The 24,564-nt window shown below is 33.2% G+C and overlaps 1 protein-coding gene across 1 annotated transcript; it reads right to left on the bottom strand.

Annotated features, from left to right (window-relative positions):
• Window positions 1-18: 18 nt before the first annotated feature.
• On the bottom strand, window positions 19-23,240 carry LOC134846177 (protein psiF-like; the record flags this gene model as incomplete). The annotated part of the gene is given in 7 exon segments (XM_063863428.1): window positions 19-127; window positions 3,131-3,271; window positions 3,483-3,671; window positions 21,849-22,019; window positions 22,224-22,379; window positions 22,681-22,992; window positions 23,217-23,240. Coding segments are annotated over 7 exon segments (1,079 nt in total), but the record flags the coding sequence as incomplete, so codon positions are not given.
• Between the last annotated feature and the right edge of the window lie 1,324 nt (window positions 23,241-24,564).

The following is a 24,564-nucleotide window of genomic DNA, read 5'->3' as shown; positions in this document are numbered from 1 at the left end:
TTCATTTGAAATATCTCTTGGGGTTTTGAGTGCGGTAGTTGTCATAATCCACTCCAAAAGTTCTCGGAAAACAGAATGCTGACTAGGAAAGCTGAGGTAGATATCGTCAGTTTGATAGCATCGGAACCTGTAACAAATGAAGTCTCGGCTCTTTTCCACTTTCCCCCCACATTTAAAAATTTCTTTTTTTTTCAGTTGTATTACGCGTTATTATGGCTGAGTGCGTGATGTTACGATGTAAAGTATGAAGAATCATTTTGTTGACAATAGTTATTTTGTTCACCATACAAAATTTGATACCGTAATAGCAAGGTAAAATTAGTTTGTCACAACTCAAATGTTGAATGTTGAGGGGGAAGTGAAAAAGAGCCGTAGTCTTAGGTCATTAGTACAAGTAATCCAAAAGAAATCGTTAAAAATCGTCTTGCCTTTATCTTTACCGTACATTTTAGCTAGTTTTTATATAAATAATTTTGATTGTTTTTCATCAAAACAGTTTCAGTATATCGTTGATTGTTCTGACATTGAAAATGGGGTTGAACTTTGTATACAGGTGTGCTTTAGTTTTTTTAACGCAAAATCAGGCAATGCAAATAATCAGCGGTCTGGGTTGAGTGATATTTAATTTTGAAGCCCTTTCAGTCGTGATTCGAACGACAGTAAAATACTTCCTTAAAAATTCCATGTCGAGTAAAACAGGTGTAAAATGTTTCGTCTTTTTTCGAGCAAGTAAAACGATCGAGTTACGTTCGTTTTGTATGAAAATTGCCAACTTGCGCTAACAATTGTTCATTTTACTAAAAGAAGATAAAGTTTTGGAAGCCTTGTATAGCGCTTCTCTGGCAAAAAAAACTTCAAGAGCAAAAAAGAAAAAAGTTTTTGAGAGAAATCAGTTATCTTTTTTGTTTGTTTTTGTTTGAAGACAATTGTAGTTGGTTTTGTCATTTCACTTAAATTCTACTCATTTGTATAACTCCATCATTAAACGAAATAGAAAAAAAAAGATAACTAGAAAAAATTCTGAGAATGTGGTCGAAGCATTCTGTGATAATTGCAAAGCAACCGGCTTTCCTTGTTTTCATTTAAAAATTTATATACAGAGGCGAAGCGGAGCCTTGTATCACTTGTGATACAATAAAAGCGCAGCGTTGTAAGCTAACACAGACAGTGGGATGGAAATAGCTAAGTTAAAAAAAAACTTCCAAATCAACTTTTCGGAAATGAGACATAGTCAGTTTCAGAAAATAGACAGGAGTAACAATCATTAAACAAGTTTTCACTGTTTTACGGGCGTTTACTAAGCCAATAACTCATGGGTAGACATCAAATGATCCGAAAACAAAAAATGCCGAATGAACAATTTTTTTTTGAATTACGAAAATTTCAATCTCAATACAACGGACGAGAAACACAAAAAATGGCTGTAAACAAGCTTGAAGTATTTTCCGAGCAATCAATAAGCCGACAACACGTAAATAGTCGACATTTGGTCCGAAAACAAAAAATTTTTGTCATAAAAAATTTTAAGCGATTAAAAATTTTTAACTCTATACTGCAAACCAATCTGATATATTGTAAACAAGAATAACCATTTTTTTTATACTTGAGCTGATGCAAAATAATTTCGGTAAACCGACAAAAATTGAAAAAACTTTATAAGCGGAAAAATAACGCAATCAAATAATTTTGCTAAAGATTTTCAATTTCATACTCAGAAATAAAACAAAGCCCATCCGGAACTGGAAATCGAAACCATAGATTGCAAAAGCAACATAAATACTTCCAGGCCAAAAGAAAAAGGGCAAAGAAATTGCTAAGAATTGATAAAGAAGCAGAATCAATTTCACTTACAATTGTGAACGAAAAAATTTTCAGATGGAAAAAACTAGTCTTCGATCACAAGACACTGGGTTTCGCATCTAAATCTTGCTGGGGCTCCTCGAGTTTAAAAAATGATTTTTTGATTAACAATTTTATTATAAAACTAACGCATAAAGAACAAATATATTTTTTTATTCTGCAGAAAAATCCAAAAAAAAATCACTTTTCGAAGTCATTCACGTTTTTTGAGCCGGGCATTTTCATTTTTGTTATTCAAGAACTTAATTTGCGTTGCCTTAAGCAAATGATTTTGATTTCAGCTCGAGAAGAAATCAAAATCCAATTTAAGGTGTACTAAAAACTTGAAATAATTAGGTTTTTTTGAAATATTTAAGCGACCTAAATAATTTCGTCCAATGACATGCGGTCTTCATGTGTGTAAGGTGTGAATTTTGTCTCGACCTTTGAAAAAGGTTAAACTATTGTCTTCGAATGTGTTCGTTTTTTTTCTGCGCAAAATCAAGTACCACATGAAATCATCGAAATTTTTCAAGCGCCATTTCGGAAACAGAATTTTTATGATAGTTTTTTTCTTGTAATTTTTCAAACAAAAGTGTCATCCAACATATCTATATGGGTCATTATTGTACCCACTTTGAAAATCGGTATAATAGTTCTTTTAGAAAAAGTAGATTGTTGCAAAAATGATTCAATTTTGTTCCTAAACTTGTTCCTATACATTTTCGTAATACCTGTAAAAATTGATTCTATGAAAAAACGTTTAAAAGTTTTACGTCCCCCTGAAACTGCAATGAGCAAAACTTGCAACTACCATGGTACTTGTTTATAGCACAAAAAAATCCTGATGTAACTAAGCCGACAAAACGTGGGCATAACTTGAGCACGAAAATTAGACATTAGTTTTTGCCGGAAAAAAATATCAATTGAATAATGAAAAAATACAAGTTCTCGCCGGGATTCGAGCCCGGAACTTATGATGCTAGAAGTATTTTTAATAGGCTAATCGATACAAAGTATTAGAAAAGTCAAGACTACAAATGAAATGAATAAGTTTTACCCAACTTGAGCAATTTCATCAAGTTTTATAAAGTTTATAAACGTACTCAATTTAATTATAACTTCTATTTTTCATTGGTTCTTTTGACTGTTCCAATATTTGGTTTTATTGATTTGCTCGTATAATTCAAAATTTGTCTATTGTTCTGCGCTTAGTCTCTTTCTGCTTTTAGACCATCTGCTCATTGACAAGCCACCATGAAAAAAATGAGCAACATTTAATATATGGTACCTAAGTTGCAGTCGTGTTCACTGCATGTAAACTGACAGTGCAGTGCTACTCGTTCGTCTTGAAACGTATACTCTTTACAGCGTGACCACGATTCCTCTTTCAGACAACCACGCTCAAACGTCTTCGGGTATCCCCATTTTACTAAACCAATTGAATCAGTAGCAACTCTAACACGTGAAAAGATTTCCATGAAGATAGTTTTGTATGTTTTTTCCGAATGCTCAACAATTGAGCTTTGCTTATTGTTGAAGCTAAAAATTTTAGCCAAAACGTTAAACTTTGCATCCCGGAAATTGCATTTCTTCATTTGATTCATAAATTAAGTTAAAAACTCAGGCGTTGATTTTAGTACCTGCGTTATCTGATCCCGCTCTGAACTTCTCGCTCACGTAACAGAATTTGTAAGAGGGGTCTGCACATTGGCTGGGCATTGGAGGGTTCTCTTTGCACCATGTATAGTGACTAGGGTCTGAGTCTGTGATGAGTTCGCCTGTCTGCGAGTAGTAGCTGCCACTGCATTGTGAACATCTGGGACGATTAGCTACAGAGAAGCTCAAATTGCTTTTTTTGTTTTTTAAGACTAAAAATGAAATCTTTTTTTTCTGCTACTTGCTTGACCGTGAAATCATTTCAAAGCTAAGGAAAATTGAAAAAGCCTGTTTCTTTTTTCAAAATTGAATGACTTGAAAAAACACTTAGATTTCAAACAGGTACGGTGTTTATTTTTCTTTGAATAATTTCTGAAAAATAGCCATAAATCAACCATAATAGCCATAACAATAATTTTAAACATGTCTTTCGAAATCAATCAACTATAACGTGATTAACATGCAAAAACCAGAAATCATTGTTTCCAAAAAAAATTAATTCTGGAACCACCCGAGACACCCGCACACAAAAAAATAGCGTGTCAAGTCAAATTGAGTTATGACCGATGTGGTTAACTCATAGAGTAATTTCGGATAGGGTACACCGTCTGCTCGTCACGCTATCTTATTTTCGGCCGGATAGATTCGTGCAACTTCTTAGTCTAATACCGATCCTAATCTTACTCTTATACTTTCTAGTCTCAGGGTGTTTAACTAGTCTCTGCTAGGCTCAATAGATCTAGGGTATACTGGTTTGTTGCGGCGGCTGAAGTTCTCTTGGAGAGGCAACTAATTTCTAAGTTAAATTCAAATCTCTCTGGTGCTGAAATTACAAGTAATTTCAGCACTTACAAATAAGTGGGTTGTTAGTTAGATGGATCATGATTGGTTAATATTAAATACTTTACAGTGGTAAAATATCTAATTTATCCAATCATAAAATGTTGTTTGGATCAGGTTCCACCCATCCGGGTTTTACAGAGTTTTTTAGAATTATCTTTCTGCAATTCAAAGGATGGATGATGAACGTTGGTATTGGGCGAACATCGTATTCTTGTCCGGTTCCTCTTGTTAGAGAAGTTCCAGGACGCTGGAGTTTGGGGCATTAATCGTTGTGTCTTCTTGTGACAACGACTGTGTTTCCCAACGAAATCAATCTGATTTCAAAATGGTTTGCTATGACGGGTTTTTCTGTATTATGTAGAGAACTTGTTTTGTGTTCAACCTCGTCTGGGAATGGCGTGGAGATTGTGCGTGGAGGGGATGCTTTGTAACTCGGATCTGTACGTATACTTGAACATCGAGGTGGTCATTGGTCTAGTTCAATGAAGTCCTTTTCTGCGAAGTCAAGTCGTACTCTAAATCCTTTGAGTTGTGATTGTGGACGGCATATCGGTTGTGGTTAGCCATTCTTGTTCGAGTGTAGTGGGGTCATTTTGTCTTTGGATTTTGTCTTTGTTGTTGTGTGCTGATCTATATACTGCAAGGTATAATTTACATTGTATAAAATTTCTATTAGTTCAGTTTTTTAATTATGATTTTAGTTAGTTGTTTTCACAAAAGCATTTTGTTTTAGATCGGTTATTTTGAAGAGTTACTCACCCTTGAGTACCTCTTATTAAAAATAGAAGTGTGGTCACAAAGCGTGGATGTAGCACGGTGGGTTAGGCCGGCTATAGAGCATGCTCAGGACGTCCTCTCTGGTGGGTTAGGCCAGGAGTGGGAGTATGATTTCGTGCGGTTTCTTTGAGAGGTCCTGTTATGTGATAACGTTTTATGTTGGGTTTATGTTGGTCTTTCTTATGTTCCTTTGGTTGTGTCCTTTTTTCAAAAATCAAATTGTTTTTGTTATGGGTTTGTCTTTCGACTTTTTTTTGTTTTATTTTTTCTTTCTTAGACTTTATAATAGTCTTCAAAAGAATAAATTATCCAGTTTTAAACTGGGTTAATCCGGTTTGAGTACCGTTGGTTTTCTTTTCTTAGTCATGCTGTTATTTTATGGTTTGTGGTGTTTAGTAAGCTGCGTTGGTTAGTTTGTTTTAGTATATAATTCCTTTCCAACCGGGTTAAAGGAAAGTTTGAAACTTGTTATCGTGTGTTAGAGTTGTTGAGTGTGAAAACTTGAAACTGAAATTCATTATTTAAACAATTCTTTTTGGGCGAGCTGTGCGAGTTTGTATAGAATTCTTGTGCGAGTGAATGAAAATATCAAAGGTTAGTACTGCATTTTTATTTTATTAATTTATTACATAGAATTTCAATTTTACTGCTAGTTTTGGGGGAAGATATAAATTTTCATCATATTTAAATTTACTGCTTTATGGGGGAATAATTTATAAATTAATTCACTACATTTTGTATAAATTTTACTAGATTATTTTGTGAAAATATTAATTAAGTTTAGAATAATTTTAACAAGTTTTTATTTTTTCTTTTTCTTTTCTGTTTTTTGCAGATGATCGTGGTATGAGGACTAAAAATCTAAAAGAAACATGAGTAAAGATTGGTTAGTATTAATTTAAATTTATTAGTAAAGAATATTTGAAATTATACTTACCTGTTAATCGTCTGGGAAAAAACCGTGGGGGAAGATGTCGTGTATCATGTCGGAATTTGTTAGTAACTTTGCTAGTATGCGAATGATGTTTTTAGTTTGAAGCAGTGGCCAAAGCAATTGAAGTGCTTTAATAGTTTTTAGTTCTTCGGTGCCAACTGCAAATTCATAAAGTGTGTTTTGAATGAGATTATATATTTTGTGATTGTACTTAGTATTATGAATAAATTCTAATATAGGGATTTCTATAGGTTGAATAAATTCATGCGGGATAAGGAAGGGTCTGGATTCTTCAGCATTAAAGGTCTTCGTGATGGGACAAAATATATACATCTGTGTTATTGGGTCATAATTGCGGAGGATGCCGTGAAGGTTAGTATCTTTGATGCAAAAGGTGAAATTTAGAAAAAATGGTGAGGTGTACTTCGAGTTAAGAAACTGAAAACGATGGTGTGGTTGTCTTGATGGAGTATGTAGATCAAAAAGACTTTGTATGAAGCGATAGTATGTATATGTGTGAGTTTGTTTAGTGCGTAACATGATGTCATGTGAACAGTGCAAATCGCGTTCATGTGGTGCAAGGAAGTGAAAGGTTAGTGAAAGTAATTGAAATTTTTCTTTAAAACTTTCGTAAGCTTGCATATCAGTTAGTGCTTCAGAAATTATGTTATCATATTTTCTATCAAAAATATTGAGTGTGAATACATATGATGTTTTGATGAAGAATTTTTCTGTTAGTTGTGGGTTAGCGAAGCGGTCGTCACCTAAAAATTGGTCTTGATTAGTTCGGATGATATTATGGTCGTAATATTCTAGTGTAAATTCGTTAGCTCGGGGTGCAGTGAATGTTTTTAGTGATTTTTTATATCCTATATAAGTAAATTGTCTAGGTGTTAGTGTTGCGGTGAGTCTATATAGCATATCTTTATGCTTTTCTATATCGCTATGAGTATTGGATAGTGGGAGGCAAAGAGGATTAGTAAAATGATAATATGTTGTCCAATGAAGTGTAGGCATTAAAACATGTTCATCTACAAAACTACGTGTGTCGTTAGTGTCATTAGGTGTGTTTAAAGTATATTGTGGAAATGAAGGTAAGGTGATTGCTAGAAAATCTTTCGTGTTGGTGTGGTGTGGATGATTAATATATTCACGGGCTGTTCCTGGTTTGGTCGGGAATGGATGGTTTGGGAATTTTCTTTTAAAAGTGCGATAAGCTCGGTTAGTGCTATTTGATGATTCGGTGGATGTTGATGATTGTGCTAATGATGCAGTATAGGCTGAGGAGGGTGTAGGAGTAGGTGGGTTTGAGGATTCTATTGTGGATGAAATTTGATTGATTGTGCGGGTGTTAGGGTGTATTAGCTGTTGTTGTAGGGTGATAAATTTATCAAGTTCTTGGGAAATTTGGGGAGTATCGGGAGAATTAGATGGTCGGTCGGAATGAAATGGAGAATAGGTTGGGGTTACTTGTGAAGCATAAGAGGGAGTAGAAATGGGCGGGAGTGGATTATTTGTTGGGATTGGTTGAAAAGGGGGCTTTGAAAAAACTGAGGAGTTGGTTTGAAAATTATTGGATGGAGATGGTTCGGAGTCTGCAAATTCGTCAGGGGTTTCGATATTAGGGTTGTTGAGTTGTGAAATGGAGTATAAAACTGAAATATCTGAATTAGTATCCGAATTCATGCTTGATGTTATATTACTAGTTGGAAAATCGAGTGGCGGGAAAGCAAAAAGTGGGATTATTGTGATTGGAGTGTTGAGGTTGGTTGGATGGGAATTTGAGCGGTGTAGGGATCCAAGTTGTCGGCTCATCGTGGGCTAAAAAAATTATTATTTTGAGACTGAAAAGCGGTGCTATGGGGTTGTTCTATAAATTGTTCATATGTATTTTCATCTTGTGAATGATGTGTCATTATGTGTTGTATGGGACTTTGCGATATGTTTGGTCTAAAATTTGGGTTATGCGTTACTGCTAGGTTTCGGAAATTTTGTGGGACTAAGGATAATGGATGGTTATGTGGTAGGGGTCGCAGCTGTGGTGCTGTAGGCGTTACTTCTATGTTATTATGTTCTTCGTTGTACGTGTTCTGTGTTGTTGCTATTTTTGTATTATATTCTTTGATTTGTGCGTCTAGAAGAATTTTGTTAATTGATGATGAAAAAATTCCAAAAAATCCTGCAAATAGTATGCGTGCTACACTTGCTTGTCTATTTACTTGTGTGTGTATAGCACATGTGTTGTAAATTCCTTTTAAAAGTGAAAAAAGAAATCCTATAAAGTTAAACATTGCGTATAGGATAGTTAATTTTTCTAAGATGTAATAGGGCCATCCTAGAAAATCGAGAATTTCATGTTTTAGTGTAACAAAGCTAAAAATATTTATGGGTGAAATATCTTGTGGTCTGTATTTTTCACCGTTTAGATATATATAGTCTTTAATGTCGTTAAAATATCCGCTATAATCTTGTGTATAGATATCTGCAAATCCTGCTGTTTCGGCAAGTTTGCGTAAGTTTTGGTCGATTGATTGTCTTTGTATAGTGTCCATTTGTGTTAATAATTCCTGGAATTGTTGTGTTCTAATGTGATGTTGGATATCAGATTTTGAATATATTCCAATTGATTGTAAATCAATATTTGGGTTACGAGCAATAGCTCTGATGCTTTCGGGTGAAAATTTTTTGAGTGATTGCATTAATGTGGGGTATAGGGTAAGAAGATAATATTTATCTTCATCAGGGTTCAATTGTACTACATTGTGGCTATTCTCTGATCCACATGGGACTGCGGTATCCCAAAAATATGTTCGTCATGAAAGTGTGTCAACAAAATGTACTTTATTTTTATAAAAGATAGGGATATTTTTATAGCATCTTTTATCTTCAAAAACATATAGTGGTGATACTTTTTTGGTACAAGTATAAAACCATAAGATGTTTCCTTCGTAGTCTAGAAAATTTGATCTATTTCTTGAAAGTAAATATCCTGCGTAGGGTATTTTTAATACTGCTAGTGCAAGTGATTGTAGGATTTGTGTCCTTTCTAATTCGCATAGTTGGTGAAGTGTTTCTAATTCGGAGAGTGACATCTCTTGAAAAATTCGACTAATCGTGTAATCTAACTTCATATCTAAGTAGATATCATAGTGGATATTACCAAAATAAGAATTATTCATTAGTGATAGTTCTTGTAAACGTGTGCTTCTGGTGTTATGTGGCTTTAGATGTCCACCAGGTTGACCATTACTTTTTCGAAAGTTAACTGGTATATATGATGTTCCTTTGTGTAAAGGATGACTTGTGGCATAGGGGTCAATTTTTATTTTTCCAGTGGTCATGTCGAAACCTTTTTCGTATTCAACTAATATTTCAGAATATTGTGTTTTGTGAAGTGGGTTTCTGTATTTGCATGCGAGTTCTGTTTCTTAATATATTTGAAAACGTGTTAATTTATTTTCTATATTATGGATATTTCGAAAATTGGTACTTTGTTTTCGTGATGGATTGACTTGTTCATATGGAATTGATTGTATAAAATATTTTTCGTGAAATTTTATCATTCGAGCGTGTCTTTTTGCTACTTGAAATGTTGTACATGTATCTTCGGGAAACCAAACAATTGTTGCTTGTGTCCGTGTTGTAGGATCACAACAACCTTGATCGTTTTTACAAGGTAGTCTAATTCCTTGATAGATCATTGTGTTGTCAGATAAATCTCGTGTGAGTTGTATTTTTTCGAGTTGTATTTTCCAATCGAAAAACATTATTTCTTGATATCCTTTATTTTTTGTGTCTGCTTTGCAGTTTGATGGATTATTTATAACAATGTGTGGTATCCAGTGCTTTCCGTGTATGTCATAAGTTAATCTTCCGTGTGCGCCGTTGTATGGGTATTTTTCATCTAATTTAATGTGTCCTTGATATCTTTCAAGTTCTGCTTGATGTACAGAATCGGCAAAGACTTGAAAATATACTAGTTTTCTGTCGGTGTTTTTATTTCTTGTGATGTTTAGTCTGAGTAGCTCGTTTGTACAATCATCAGGATTTAGGTGTAGAAGTCGTTCTATATTACTTTGGTAGAATGATTCATGGTCAAGTCGGTTTTTATTTCCGTTTGAAACTTGTGAACAATGTACTTTCTTTTTGGAGAATTTTGCTGTAAATTTATATCCTATAACTGTTGTTGCTCGGGCTTTTGAATATAGTGTCGCTATTACATTTGTAGTTTCTATAGCTTGTGGTTCCGTTTCGCATTGTGATACTTGATTTATTGCATATTTGTGTAGTGTTTTTTGTTCATTTTCTTCACAATCGTAATGTGTTACTAATAAGTCTTGGGGTCCTGTGCGGGGAGAAGGATTTATGTTCTGATCGGAGATGATTAGAAAAAGGAGTTGGAGGAATATCAATATTTTTAAAATATACATGTATATGATAATCCTGAGTACGGGTTGTAAAATGTTATGTAACCAATTGTCTTTTTGGTATATCTGTCGTATTTATATATTACTTCAGTTGTTATGAATGGTGGTGGTAGTGATTGAGCTGTTATATTTGGTGGGTTTAATGGGTAAGGATGCTGAGCAATGTTGTTTAGTTTTACCGTGATTTCAAATTTTAATTGTAGACTATTTTGTTGGAGTATTTGGATGTTATGGTCACGAATGTCTTCGTGGATGTCTTGTCTATACTGTAATCTATGAAGTGCCCAGTTGTGGAGTCGGTTACTTTCTGGGTGCTGTCCAAATAATGGTGGGGGTGCTGTGAACGTGTTCCAGTCTAATCTTACAGGGATATTTGTTGATGATTGTTCTCGATATCTAGCGTCGAGGTTATTTGGGAAATTTAAAGGAAAAGGCGTCGGTGAAATCTGGCTTATTGATTGTGTTGATGGTAGCGATAATGTTTCTGGTAGTGATGATGACGTTGTTGTATCCGTAGAAATATCTATTGGATCATTTATTAAATTTGGTTCACCTTGTGTGAATGATTGTGTAGTCCAATATGGTAGTCGTGATGTTTGGTTTTGGGGGTTGAATGGATTTTCACGTAATTGTTCAGATGTTGGTGTTGAACCTAAGTAATCTGAGGGTAGATTTGAGGTGCTACGTTGTGAAAGAAGTGTAGGGGTTTCTGGTAATATGCTAATTGGGTTTTCCGGAGTAGTTGGTGATGGGGATTGGGGTATATCAAAATGAACTCGAGGGGTTTGAAAATTCCTATTTCGTCGTGGATGTATAATTTGTCTATTTATTTCAACTGTATTTTGGTTTTGACTAATATTTCTTATTCTACTTAATTCTTGTGGTAGTGTTGGGTACAAGTTATATGTTGGTTCACTTAGAGGTGCCTGTCGCTGAACTGGTTCTAATGGTTCAGATAGGCGAGCGTGTCGTTCTTCAAAAGTGTATGGGTTATCTTGGAAAGAAATTCGTGTAGATGTTTGGGGGTTTTGGGTAGTTGTAGGTATTGTCGGGTTTCTTGGGATGATGTCGGTGAAGACTCACTGTGTGATTGTTGGTTAGCAATTTTTGAGGGTTTTTTGATTGATTTCTTTGAGTGAAAAAACTTATGTTTGTTGTAGTATTCTTCAAGAAAAAGAATTAGAAGGAATGTTGCTAAGGCGAATGGTATAATTGCCTTTTTTATACAATTGCATATTGTCAATATTAGGGATGATAAAAATGTTATAAAAATTACAAATAGTAAAAAAATATCTGTTCTACTAAAAATGGTTCGAATCATTTAAATAATTTTTGGGTTTTCGTACCTGTGAATATGATCAATGACTTGGGACAGTTGGAGATATATTTCAAATAGGGAGTAGAAAATTTAAAATATATTGCAAAAAAATGATTAAAATTATTATGAAAGCTTCAAAAGTATCAAAGAGAAATATGAATAAAAGTTTAAATATTGTTAAAAAGTTTATGAAAATGTTGAAAATTATGTTGATTGATTGAGAGAAGAGCATTTAAGAAATGGCTTCTTGGTCGAATATTTTTTGTTATTTGGGGCGATTTTCAAGTGTGGTCGAATTATTTATTGATTTTTTGACAAGTGGGTTGAGTTTTGTGAAAAATTGTTGGGGGCGAATTTTATGTTGTTCGGGAGGTCTTCTTTGCTTTATTTTTATTTGTCAGGTGATCTGGGGTACTTTTGAGAATTTTGTACTTTAGGTTAAGTTAATATGGTCGTACTTTTACTTTAGGCTAATTTAACATTTTTGTTTGGGGGGTTTTTGAGGTCTGAATTGGGAAAATATTGTTGATCTTTGCGTTATCAGATAAGGGAGGGTTATGATATTATGGTGGTATTTATTTTAGTTGTCAAGTTTTAGCAGGTTGCTTATTTTTGACCTGGAGGTTGTAAAGTTATAGTTATAGATATGCCTGGAGTTTAATATCTTTCGTCTAATTGGTTTGTGTTAGAGTTATAGAAGGTGACGGATTGAATGAATCCTATTGGCTAATTTTGAACTAGAATTGCTGTGTGTTTTCAGCATGTTATTTTGAAAAATGAAAGTTCAAAATGTTTCAGAAGTGCAAATAGTATTTATTTTAAAATTAAAGTTGTTTTTGAAATTCAACTTTCTTTAATATTTTAGATTGTGGGATGAATATTTTGTAGTTTTTACGTGGTTGATTTCTAAGTCGTGATGACTCTCTATATTCTGATTTTTCGACTTGTTCTTGGGGTATAATTTTTTCTATCATTTTTCTATTTTTCCTTTCTTTTTTAGGTGTTTTTTTGATCTAGTTTTTTTGTATTGTTTTTGGTTGTAGTTGGTTTTTTATTTTGTTTTTCAAGGTGAGTGTCGTTTTGTTCATTTATTTCATTTTCTATATATGGGTGATTTTGAATAACTTTTAAACTTGTGAAAGAATATAATTGAGTTAGTTCGCGTAGTGCGTATTCTTTTGGGTAGTAAGGCAATAGATTGTTTCTATGTTGAACAATTTCTTTTTTGTCTGAATCGGTGATTTTATATGTTACGTCTGTGGGTTTGGCGATTATTTGGTATGGTCTTTTACGAAGGGGTTGTAATTTTTTAGAAATTCCTTTTTGGGTATTAAAATTTTGGTATTAAGACAAATGTTCCAATTTTTAAATCTGAGGCTGGTGTAAAGCGTGAACTTATTTGTTAATTAATGTTCTGCCTTTGTAACAATTTTTTTGTTACTTTTTGATAAATTTCATTGTGTTTTTTATCTCTATTTAAAATCCATTCGGTGTGTGTACCGGAGGCTAATTTAAGGATTTGTGGGTGATGAAAATGATCTTCATCATGTGTGTGTAAAGGTAGGTTATAACAAATTGAGTCTTTATTTGGTTGGCAATGACCTTGTGTATTTTTATGAGAATTTGCTGTAAACATAATTGGTTTACGTGGCTTTTGATTAAAAACCATTTCGTATGGTGACATTCCTAGAGTTGTCGTAATTTGTGAATTATATGCTAAGGGAAATAATTTTACATCTGCTGACCATTCAGTGTATCTTGTATCATTTCCATTTATGATACATCTAAGATATTCTTGTAGTGAACGGTTCATACCTTCGACTAAACCGTTAGTCCAAGGTGCATGAGATGTACGCTGTTTGTGCTTAATGTTGTATAAATGACATAATGTGATGATTTCATTATTTATGAATTCTGTACCGTTATCTGTGACTAAAATTTCGGGTAATCCGAAATTGGCTATCCAGTGTTCGTAAAGTGTTGTGTAAGCATAGTAAGCGTTACAATGTGGTACTGGGTTGAGTGCTACATAGTGTGTAAATGCGTCAACAATTACCATAATGTAGGAGTTCCCTTCAGAGGATGGTGAAATTGGTCCTTTTGTATCAAATGATATACGGTGGTTAAAATATAAACTTTGTCCTTTAAAATCTTGTTTTTGTGCTATTTGTTTTTGATTTGGATAAGGTTTATTTAGCTGACATACTATACAATCATTGCATAGTACTTTTATCCAAATTGGTGCATTTGGCAAGTAAAAATTTTATGTAAAATTTGAATATGTTTTCTCTGATCCAGAGTGTCCTTTAATGTTTTGTGTATGTGAAATGTTAAAAGCTATTAGAATCATACTTAAAGGATACTCATGATATTCTAGAAGGTCTGTGTTTTCGTTAATTGTTGTATTATTAAATTTTCAAAAATATCGGAGTAGTGTTTCATTTCCTAAAATTGTGGTATCTGCCTTTACGGGCTTAGTTTTGTATTTGTGCCATGATTTTAGTTGTCTAATTACTGAGTCAAGATTTTGATATTGTTTCAAGCTATTAATTGTAATTATATCTGTTGGAGGGAGAAAAATGTTTTCAATTTCTAATTTAGATAAAGGAATTGTGTCAAGTGGGTCATGGAGGTCAAAAACTTGATTTATTGTGTATTTTGAATTATTTGTTTGTGGTCCTGATAAATTTATTTTATCAGTTAAGTTTTCTTTTTCAATTAACGGAAAAAGGTCTTTTTTATGCAAGTGGTGTTTTATTTGTTTTTGTTGAGTGTTATTTTGTATCCATTGTGAGTATGGAATTGGTTTGAAAGTTGATGTTCCAAGTAGATCAACTTCGTAGTGGTTATTTTGGCAATCTAAGTAAAGTGGGAAGTGTTGGAGATTATTTATTTGTGATTGTTCAATGTGAGTTTTTACTGCATATTTGCATTCTAGTCGGGGTGATGTTTCGTGTTTTGCAAGGAAAAATTTTATATTTTTAGGGATTTCAACTGTAGTTTTTCGTGTAAATAATTCAGGTGTGTCTTTCGACTTAATGTATCTGGTAATGCAAGGTTCTTTCCTGCTGTCCAAACTATATGAAAGTTTGGAAATTTCATTAGTTTTAATTGAAATCTATAAACGATGATTTGGATTTGACTTTTGTGTAAAGAGAAAAATGATTGGTTTATGATCTGTGAATAGAACTGTTGGATATTTTGATCCAAGCATTAGAAATTCATATTCTGTAAGTGTATAAATTATAGCTGTACATTCTCTCATTAGAGTTGAGAGTCGTAACTCTGCTTGAGTGAATAATCGGGAATTTGCTGATATAAGGTTCATTTTATTTGTACCACTGTGTGATTGTAGTAATGCTGCGCCGATGCCAAAACTTGAAGCATCGCACATTGCGTAGAATGGTTGATTTGGATCTGGGATTGTGTTTGAAATTTGTTCAGTTAAAAGTTTTTTTAATTTCTTCAAATCGTGTTTGATGTTCAGTGGTCCATTAAAAATTATTTTGTTGTCTGAGGATATTATAGAATGGTCTTAAATATAATTGCATTTTGTAAACGTACTTGCTTAAGAAATTTAACATTCCAAGGAATTCTTGGATTTTCTTTTTGTTTGTTGGTGGTTGAAGTTTTTGAATAGCATCAATGCGTGATTTTAATAGAGTGATTGTGTTTCTTTCTATGTTATGTCCTAAAAATTTAACTCGTGTTAAAAAGAAGTGTGATTTATCGGGGGCGGCCTTCAGATTTTCGTTCTGAAGTATTTTATGATAGTGTTCTAAAACTGTAAACATTTCTTCTTTTGTCTGTGATTGCATAAAAACATCGTCTATATAGGTGATTGCTTTTTTCTTAAGTATTAGTGGTCTAAAAATTTTGCTCATAAAAGCTGAAAATGGTGCTGGTCCTATGGATATTCCATAGAAGAGGCGATTGAATTCATATTGTTGATTTCCAATAACAAATTGTGTTAAACGTCGTGATTGTTCATCTAGTGGCATTTGATTGTATGCGCTATTCATGTCTGCGGTTGTAAAGTATTTTCCGTTTATTTTTGTTAAAATAACTTGTATTGGTTCAATAGGCCAATTGCATTTTGATTCGTCTATTAATGAATTGAGATATCTAGCGTCTAAAACTATTTTTAATGATTCTCCTTTGGCTAGGATGATAACAGGGTTAATAAATGTGTTACCTTTTGGTTGTTCTTCTTTGTTTACTGGTGAGATAATTTTGTATTGTTCTAAAATATCCAGTAATCTATTTACCTTATCGTGTAAATGAATTGGTACTTTACTTGCTCTTTGTTTTTTGAAAACTGCGTCAGGTTTTAACGGGAGATGGAGTAACGAACTGATTTTCCCAACATCAAATTTTGATGTTGCATAGACTGTTGAAAATTTTAACAGTTGTTTTGCTAGTTCGTCAAATTCGATTTGTGTAATTTGTGAGTGTTCAAAGTTAAACATCGTCAAAAATTGTTGTTGTTCTTTTGTGTAGTTTGTTATATTGAATGTTGGTTTAAAATATGGTGTTTTTGTGAAATAATCTGTTTTTCTTTTTTCATTACTTATTATATTATTTATGGATAGTTCTTCGTTAAGAATTGTGGAATGACAAATATCTAATAATTGGAGTATATTATTTACACGGTATGCTTTTTCATGTATGGGTGATATTGTAGCGTTTGTTTTGCAATATTCTAAATGTTACTTGATACGGTGTATTGTTATATACATGTAACGAAATGATGTCTGAATTCGTATTTTTCAAATATTTTATGGATGAAATCGTGATTTTGAAAAACTTATGGATAGGTTTGAATTCAAAGTCTGACATAAAGAGTTGTTGTTTATTTAGATTTTTATCATATTGGTGAACTTGTTTTATTGAAAAGTTATATATATTTCCTGATAGTGGTTTCAGGTGTTTCCGTTGTTGGTTATAAATCGGATAAAATTTTGAAAAGAATGGCGGTTGTTTATTTAATCTTTGAAAAAATGTTAGAGCTGTATCTTTTGTTTTCAATAAATTTCAAGATCTGGTGGTTGAAATTCTTTGTTTCTTGGACTTTCCAAGAGAAATGGTATTGTCCAAATTTTTTCTCTGGGTTGTTCTTTTTGTATATTTTGTTAGATATGATTTGTATTTAAACATTTTGTTTTGTCGTTTTCGTTGGGTTTCCTTGCCGTGTTAATTTCGTTTATTTCTTGTGCAGTTTGTGTAGTATTGATGGGTTCAATGTAATAATTGTGAAGGAGTTCCAATTGATTTTCATATATATGTGATGTAAAAGGTTGTTCATATATAATAGGTTCGTAGTCGCTTTCGACTTCTATCATATTTATGGAGATGGTATTTTCCGTATCACTTTCTGTGTCTGATGATTCACAGTTTATTTGATTTAGTTGTAGTTCATTATTTCCTGTGTCATCAATACCTGGGGGGTCTGATTTTGTTTCTTCATTTGACTGTACTTGATTAATTTCAGTGATTTTTTCAATTAAGTCTGTATCTGATTCCTGTATGTTATTGATATTTGTAGTGTTTGTTTCAATTCGATTAACATATTGTAGTTTTAGATTTTCTGTTTCTTCAAGTTTCATTGTGATTTCCGCTTGCTCTTGTTTGTCTACTAGTTTTCGAAAATCTAAATCTGGCTCTCGAATTGAAGAAGGATGAGATGCTCTCTTTTTCATTGCTATTTTCCTTAATTGAAGTGTTAAGGTCATCATTTTCTGTCATTTTTGTGTTTTTATAGTAATGTGTATTTAGTGAATATGCTTTTCGAACTAGTGTTTCGATACGTACTGCTAATTGTTTAATGGTTTCATTTGGTGATCTGCGAATTTCATTACATAAAACTCTTTGGTGTTGTTTATTTCTTTCGGAGTCAAACATTTTTGAAATTCTTGAGTAAATCTTTTCCAGTCTGATTTTATTTCTATAGGTAATACTAAAAACCATTTTTGAGCTGCGCCATCTAAGGTTGTTTGTATCAACGCTGTGCGTCGATGTATCCATTTTTTATGTAGCGGCGTATTAATTGGTTCAGGTCCTATATTTAAAATTAAATTTGCTGTTACTGCATTTAAATAATCTTCTACAGAATATTCAGAGTCTGTTCCTGTGAATACTATTAGTGGTTTATTTGATGTTATTGATGATCCACCCATAAGGTATGGATTCATTGTCATCTGTAGTGACTCTGCGGCATTTGGCATTTGCAAAAAATTTGAAAGTTGATTTTTTGTTATCTCGTGTTGCTGAAGGTAATATGGGAGTGGTATTTCATTTTGCATTTGAGTTGGTTGATACGAGTGCATAGTCATTGGGTTTTGTGGTTGAATTGGTTGAAAAGATTGTGTACTTATTGGATTTGACATATGGATTGGTTGTTGATTTCGTGTATCTGTTGGATTTGGAGAAAAAATTCTATTATATGTATGAGGTCGTCGCGATCCTTGTTTGCGATATTCTTGGGTATATGGTGCAAAAATGTCTGGTTGTAAATCATCATCGTCAGATGATAAGTAATCCGTTTGATGAGGTGCTTGTTTTTTATTTTTATTTTGTTGAAAGAATGGGTAATTTTCACTGTGGTCCTGTGGAGGACGTGAATTAGTCCGAAAATTTACTGAGTTGGTTGTTGTCATTGGGTTATCCCAATAGTGAGAACATACATGATTTTTATTAGTTTTTCGTGGGGGATAGTTTGTTTTTGATGAATGTGCATAATTATAATTGTGTTCTGCAAAAGTGTTTCTTGTGAACGTTCTTCGTGGTTTTGATGGTACTGTCATAGGTCTATATGTTTGATAATCCATTTGTGAATATTTTGGAGCAACCGAAGGTTTAACGGTTGATTGTAAAATTACTTGTGCCAATGAAGTATTTGTATTTTTTGGTGTTGTTAAATTTGGATGTATTGGTGAAATACTTTGTTGTGTAGTTGTTGTTGTTTGGACAATTTCTTCATTTATGAAGTGTGATGGTGTTTGGATATCTTGTTGTGTAAGATTTCTAGTTCCATTAAGGTTTTTTTTTATGTATGACGGTCAAATTTAAACTGTTATTTCGTGTATCGGGTAAAAATGTGTTGTAGTTTAATGGTGTTGCATCAATGGTTAGTGGTACTACTTTTACATAATCTCTTTGGTAAGATATTGTAGTTATTGCTTGACTTGAGATTGATTGTGGAATGTTTATAAATGCATGATGAGACCATTCAGGGTCCCAAACGTAGTCTGACTGTTCTGTAATGGCAGTATCATCATTTGGATTTTGAGGTCTGAAATTTTTTCTTGCTTGTGAAATTAAGTCTACATTGTGTGTGAAATAATCTATTATAAACCATGCCCAAATTTTTTGTAAGTCATGTTTTGTGTGTTGTGAAACATCGTCTTTAGTGAAATTTTCTTTGATGATATGTAGGAAGGTTGAAAATAATGTGATTTCCTGTCGTACTTTTGTATGTTTGGATGTTTCAGTTGGTGAGATACTTTGAAATTCAGTTTTTTCTAATACAGAAATATAGGTATATATTATTGCAAAAACTTCGTTAGTGAATATGGAGTTTGCTCTTTGTGAATTATGATATTGTATGGTTTTAATATATTCTAAGAATAATTCTAATTCAAGATCGTCTGTTTGAATTACATATTTTCGATGATTCGGATTTGGTGTGCTGAATTCTATGGTGTAGATTCCGTATTGTTGTGTTAAATTACATATATCTTTCAGATAATGTTCAATAATTTGTCTTTTGATTTTTACATCTGAGAATTCTGCTTTACATGGGCTGATTCCGGGTTCAAACAAATTTAAGAGTAAATTCTTGCAAAAGTCATGTTGCCCTCTATTATCGGGTGCATCTATGAGGAAGGGATAAACCTCTTCGTCATCTGGACTATCGTCACTTTGAGTGTGGCTGTGGCTCATTTTTTTGTTTAATGACTGTTAATATATAACTATCGATGTGTCTAATTGGTTGATTCCAATTATACAAATGTACTGGTTTGTGTTTATATTGCTTTTTTATTCTTCTTTTTCCTCTTGTTGATGAATTTGAAGTTGTTTCTGAATCGGAAAAATATAATTGATCGTGAATGGGACAATTTTTATCAATTGATTCCTTTAATTTGTAGAGTTCATCTAAATTGCTGGCTTCTGATTCTGAAAATGCGTTTCTACTTTTTGGAAATCTTTTTCGTGTGATTTGTCTTTTTATTGTCAGTCGTTTTGTTCTAATGTATCCAACTGTTTGTGTATGAGGTGTAATTACAAGGTCGTATTTTTGGTTGTCTATCTCACAGTTGTGTAAAACGATTGTTTGTTTATTTCCTAGATTTTTGAATGACATAAGGTTTAGGATGAGGGATGAAAAAAGTTGTTAGGTGATTTCTATTTTCTTAGACTGTTAGTCCTTACAATTTTTTGGTTAGCTTAACCTGGGTCTTTTTGTTCAGGGTTGGAAAGAAAAGTATATCGATTCCGAAGAATGATTTTTTACTTTCTCGTGGCTAGTCTAAGCTAAGGTGTTAACTTACTAAATCTTACTTAGGGGTAGTGATTGTGTTCAAGGGTTGGAGAATAGTAAATCGATCCACAAGGTTCAGGTATAATTAGAACGCAAGTAGTTCGTTAGATACTATTTTAAACTTACTAATCCTAAGATTTATCCTGGGTCTGGTAAGAGGAGGGTTCAAGTGAAGGATGAATAACCGAAGTTCTTCACTGTTTATTCTAATTTGAATGGTTAGTTTTATTTAAAAATTTCTATTAATCTTGGGTCGTTTGGAAGGGTTGGATAGTGAATCGACGTTTGAGGTCGTTAGACACTTGCTAAGTGGGTGGGGAGAACAAAATTGTTCTTTTTGATCCAAGGATAGGCCTTGATGATCAGGTTTTAATTTTAGTGAAATAGAAAATTAATTAAAATCCAGGGATAAGCCTTGATATTTAAGTGAATTTAAGTTTAAAATGGTTTAAATTTATCTAAGAAAAAGATTTAGTTTTTTAATGATATTAGTGAACTTATGATTGCTGTTATGTTTAGGTGATAAAGCTGGGACAACAGATGATTTTATGATTACTAACAATTTATTGTCATGCTACTAATTTTTATTTTCATTTTCAATAAATATTTTTCAAACATGTTTTATATAAGACTGCAGAAATTAAGAAAACGATCTGAGATCTTTTTATCAATCGTTATTGCATATTAATAATTTTGTTTAGCGCCTGAAATGATCATGAAGATTTACTTCAAAATTTTATGTTTGCAAATGAAAATCTAAATTCATTGCTAATAAGATTCTAAATATAAAAGTTTGTGTTGGCTTTTGCCGTACGATCATAAAACTATTTGGTAAGTTTCTACTTTGTCGTATGTCGTCTCTTGTTCGAGGTCTTCTTCCAATTCCGGGTAGTTCTGTTATCGTTCGGAATATCGGCTCTGATCTATTGAGTCGTAGAGACATTTCGATTAAATTATTGTCGTATAACATTTTAAAAATGTTTTGTCTAATTTCTAATCTATTTTTTGGTTAATTCTAAGCTATTAAGGTCTTATTCGAGACTTATGGTCGCACCAGATGAGTTATGACCGATGTGGTTAACTCATAGAGTAATTTCGGATAGGGTACACCGTCTGCTCGTCACGCTATCTTATTTTCGGCCGGATAGATTCGTGCAACTTCTTAGTCTAATACCGATCCTAATCTTACTCTTATACTTTCTAGTCTCAGGGTGTTTAACTAGTCTCTGCTAGGCTCAATAGATCTAGGGTATACTGGTTTGTTGCGGCGGCTGAAGTTCTCTTGGAGAGGCAACTAATTTCTAAGTTAAATTCAAATCTCTCTGGTGCTGAAATTACAAGTAATTTCAGCACTTACAAATAAGTGGGTTGTTAGTTAGATGGATCATGATTGGTTAATATTAAATACTTTACAGTGGTAAAATATCTAATTTATCCAATCATAAAATGTAGTTTGGATCAGGTTCCAAAATACATTGTGTCAAATAAAACACCGGGAGATGAGCATCTTACGCCAGTGTGCGTTGCAATTGTCGTCCTGGCATGTTTCTTCACACGACACAGTGCGTAGATTGGAGTTGGCTATGTTTTGGTTGGTAGTGGTGCAGTTACTGGACACAGCTGTGGAAGCACACTTTCGTTCTTCGAACAGGATGTGAACAGATGAGGAGAAGTCAGTGTTTTCTGAAACAAGTTCACTTCTTCGTCGACACCGGGAAACTTCACTGCTTTTTGTAAAATGAATAACGGCTCTAATTAAATTAAAAATTGACGCCATATCCCCTTTGTAACAATTACGCTATGTCAAAAGCGAATAACAACTTAATTATCGTTTATTTTAAGTTTAGTTTAACAGCAAGAAAGTTATGCATTTGCATCACTTCTGACCCATGTATGGGAAGCCCTCGGTATAGATGACCTTGCTGAAGCATAAATCTTCATCTGATAAACACGTCACTGATTTGAAAGACGTGCATGCACCATTTGTAGACAAACAAGACAGGCATTTTCGCCCTGATCCAGACAGTCCCGAAAAAGGCAGCGCTGAAAACAAAATCGCAATAAAATTCTAGCTTAATGTAGATGTGTTTTCTGTAGGTTGTCGACCAATTACCAGAAATTTGCCCATTTGTTTTAACCAATAAATTAATTTTTCAAAAAATGAATGCTTCTTTTTATGAACCTTATTTTTTATCGCTGTTTTCAAAAATTAAATTTCGAAAGTTCTAAACAAACAAGAGTTTGTGTCTTACATTTTTTCAAAAGTTAGGGTTATTACAGGCACATTATTTAGCGTATTTTTCCAAATCTAATCTGTAAAAAAAATCAATCTGTGCAAACTAACGTTCATTGTTGCAACCTGAAACTCCGCAAGTCTTTATACACGTCACTGCAACTGCCCTCGTATCATTATTAACTCCAATTTGAATAGTATCAACCGAACATCCGTCATCGAAATCTGATTCGGAACATCCGCGAACCACTATTTCCTGCTCGACTTGTCCTTCTCTGCCTAGCACGACTATATGCGAAGTGGTGCAGTACTGATGAGTGTTCCGAGGACATGTTTGAGTTTGTCTTGGCAGAGGGTTCATGGCGTGACAAGAGCCGGAAACACTGTTGTGACTGCGGCACTGGATGCACTCTATCGCTGTTTCTAAAAAGGATAATTAGGCGTATGTGAAATATTTCAAAACAAAAAACTGAAAACATTCTTAGTTCTTAGTTTTCTTCACTTTTTTGTACGGAATCTGAACTATATTTGAAAATTACATTACTAATTTCCGTCCGACATCAATAAAACAACAAGCATCGCAGACAACACCATACTATATTTCAATGTTTCATGCAGGAGTGGTCAAAATAAAAAAGATTACTCACGTGATGGCGAAACCTGAGCGCTTGCTGAAACAAAACAAACAGTTGATTTTTACGCTGAAACTTAATTTGCAACTGAATATCGATATCAACCTTATGCTCTGATTTGAAAATTTTTCAGAGTTGGGTCAATATAGCTCCTTCTCACTTGGTCTAGAGGTAAAGCGGTTGCCTTTGCACCTTGAGGTTTGTGGATTTAAACCAGGCCGGACATTGTTTTTTTTTGGGAATTGCCGACTTTCTTTGCTGTTTGTTTTTGGTCAGCTCAGATGCCTATCTCAGATTTTTCTTCAGCTGTAAGCAATTAGCAATGCAGTTACAAGCGTTGTTTTTTGAATTTTGTTAATTCTAAATTTCTTAGCCCTAACTTACTGCATGCTTATACTTGATACAAAAAATACAGTGGGTTTCAGTCCCAACAAAAACTGCACGCTTTGCAAACTGCAAAATTTTTGCTTTCTGAAAAACAATTCGAACCAGCGGTGTCTGCTAATTTTTTGAAATTATTGAATCAATTTAAAGGAACTAATAACTATTTCTTAGCTCATAATTATTTTTTTTTTCCTACTACAAATCTTTTAAAAAAATGAATTTTCCAATTTTTAATAATGTCGCTTACGTGGTTGTTTTTTTTTCAATTGAGTCTCTGGCATAAACTTTAAAATAAACTGATCCAGCAGATTTCGCTTAGTTCTCCATTGAATCCCAGAAATTAACTGAAAGAAACAAAAATACAACTTCTCATAATAAAATTTTACTCCAAAATATGCCAAGGAAAATCTACATCACACTTTTTGTTCCGACTTTCGATACGAAATTAACGGAATATTTGTGCTCGGAGTGGGTTTTTTTTCTTCAGACAAATTTTGACTTTTTAACTAGCCATTTTTGACAGAAATTTTTAATATCATTCAAAAGGTATTGTTTTCCTGAGCCTAATTTTGGCCAATTTTGGACAATTAACGCGCGATATATTTCGCGCTATTAATGCGTAAGCGGAGATTTAATCCGTCTTAGAAATCGTTCCAAATTGGTTGAAAGAAGCTTATTTGCCATAAATGATTTGTTACTAGAAGCGAAATTTATCACTTTGTAAATTTTTCTCAATTTTTTTTACAACATTTCTTTCATCTTATTTCCTTTTTGCATTTAATTTTTTCGTGTTATCACTGCGTAAGAAAGCTTTTAATACAAGCCTTTGGTACAATGATACCTATTTCTCATGAAAAGCAACTTAATTTCTGAGGCGAAAATACTCGTTACGGATACCATTATTAGTGAACGAATCTCATGCTTTTCATTTTCAAGTGCATAGGTGCACATCATTGTGTTTTTGAATAGTCATTTTGGA

The sequence above is a fragment of the Symsagittifera roscoffensis genome, chromosome 1 (assembly GCF_963678635.1).
Source record: "Symsagittifera roscoffensis chromosome 1, txSymRosc1.1, whole genome shotgun sequence".
Lineage (NCBI taxonomy): Eukaryota > Metazoa > Xenacoelomorpha > Acoela > Convolutidae > Symsagittifera > Symsagittifera roscoffensis.
This window is presented reverse-complemented; position numbering and strand designations above follow the sequence as displayed.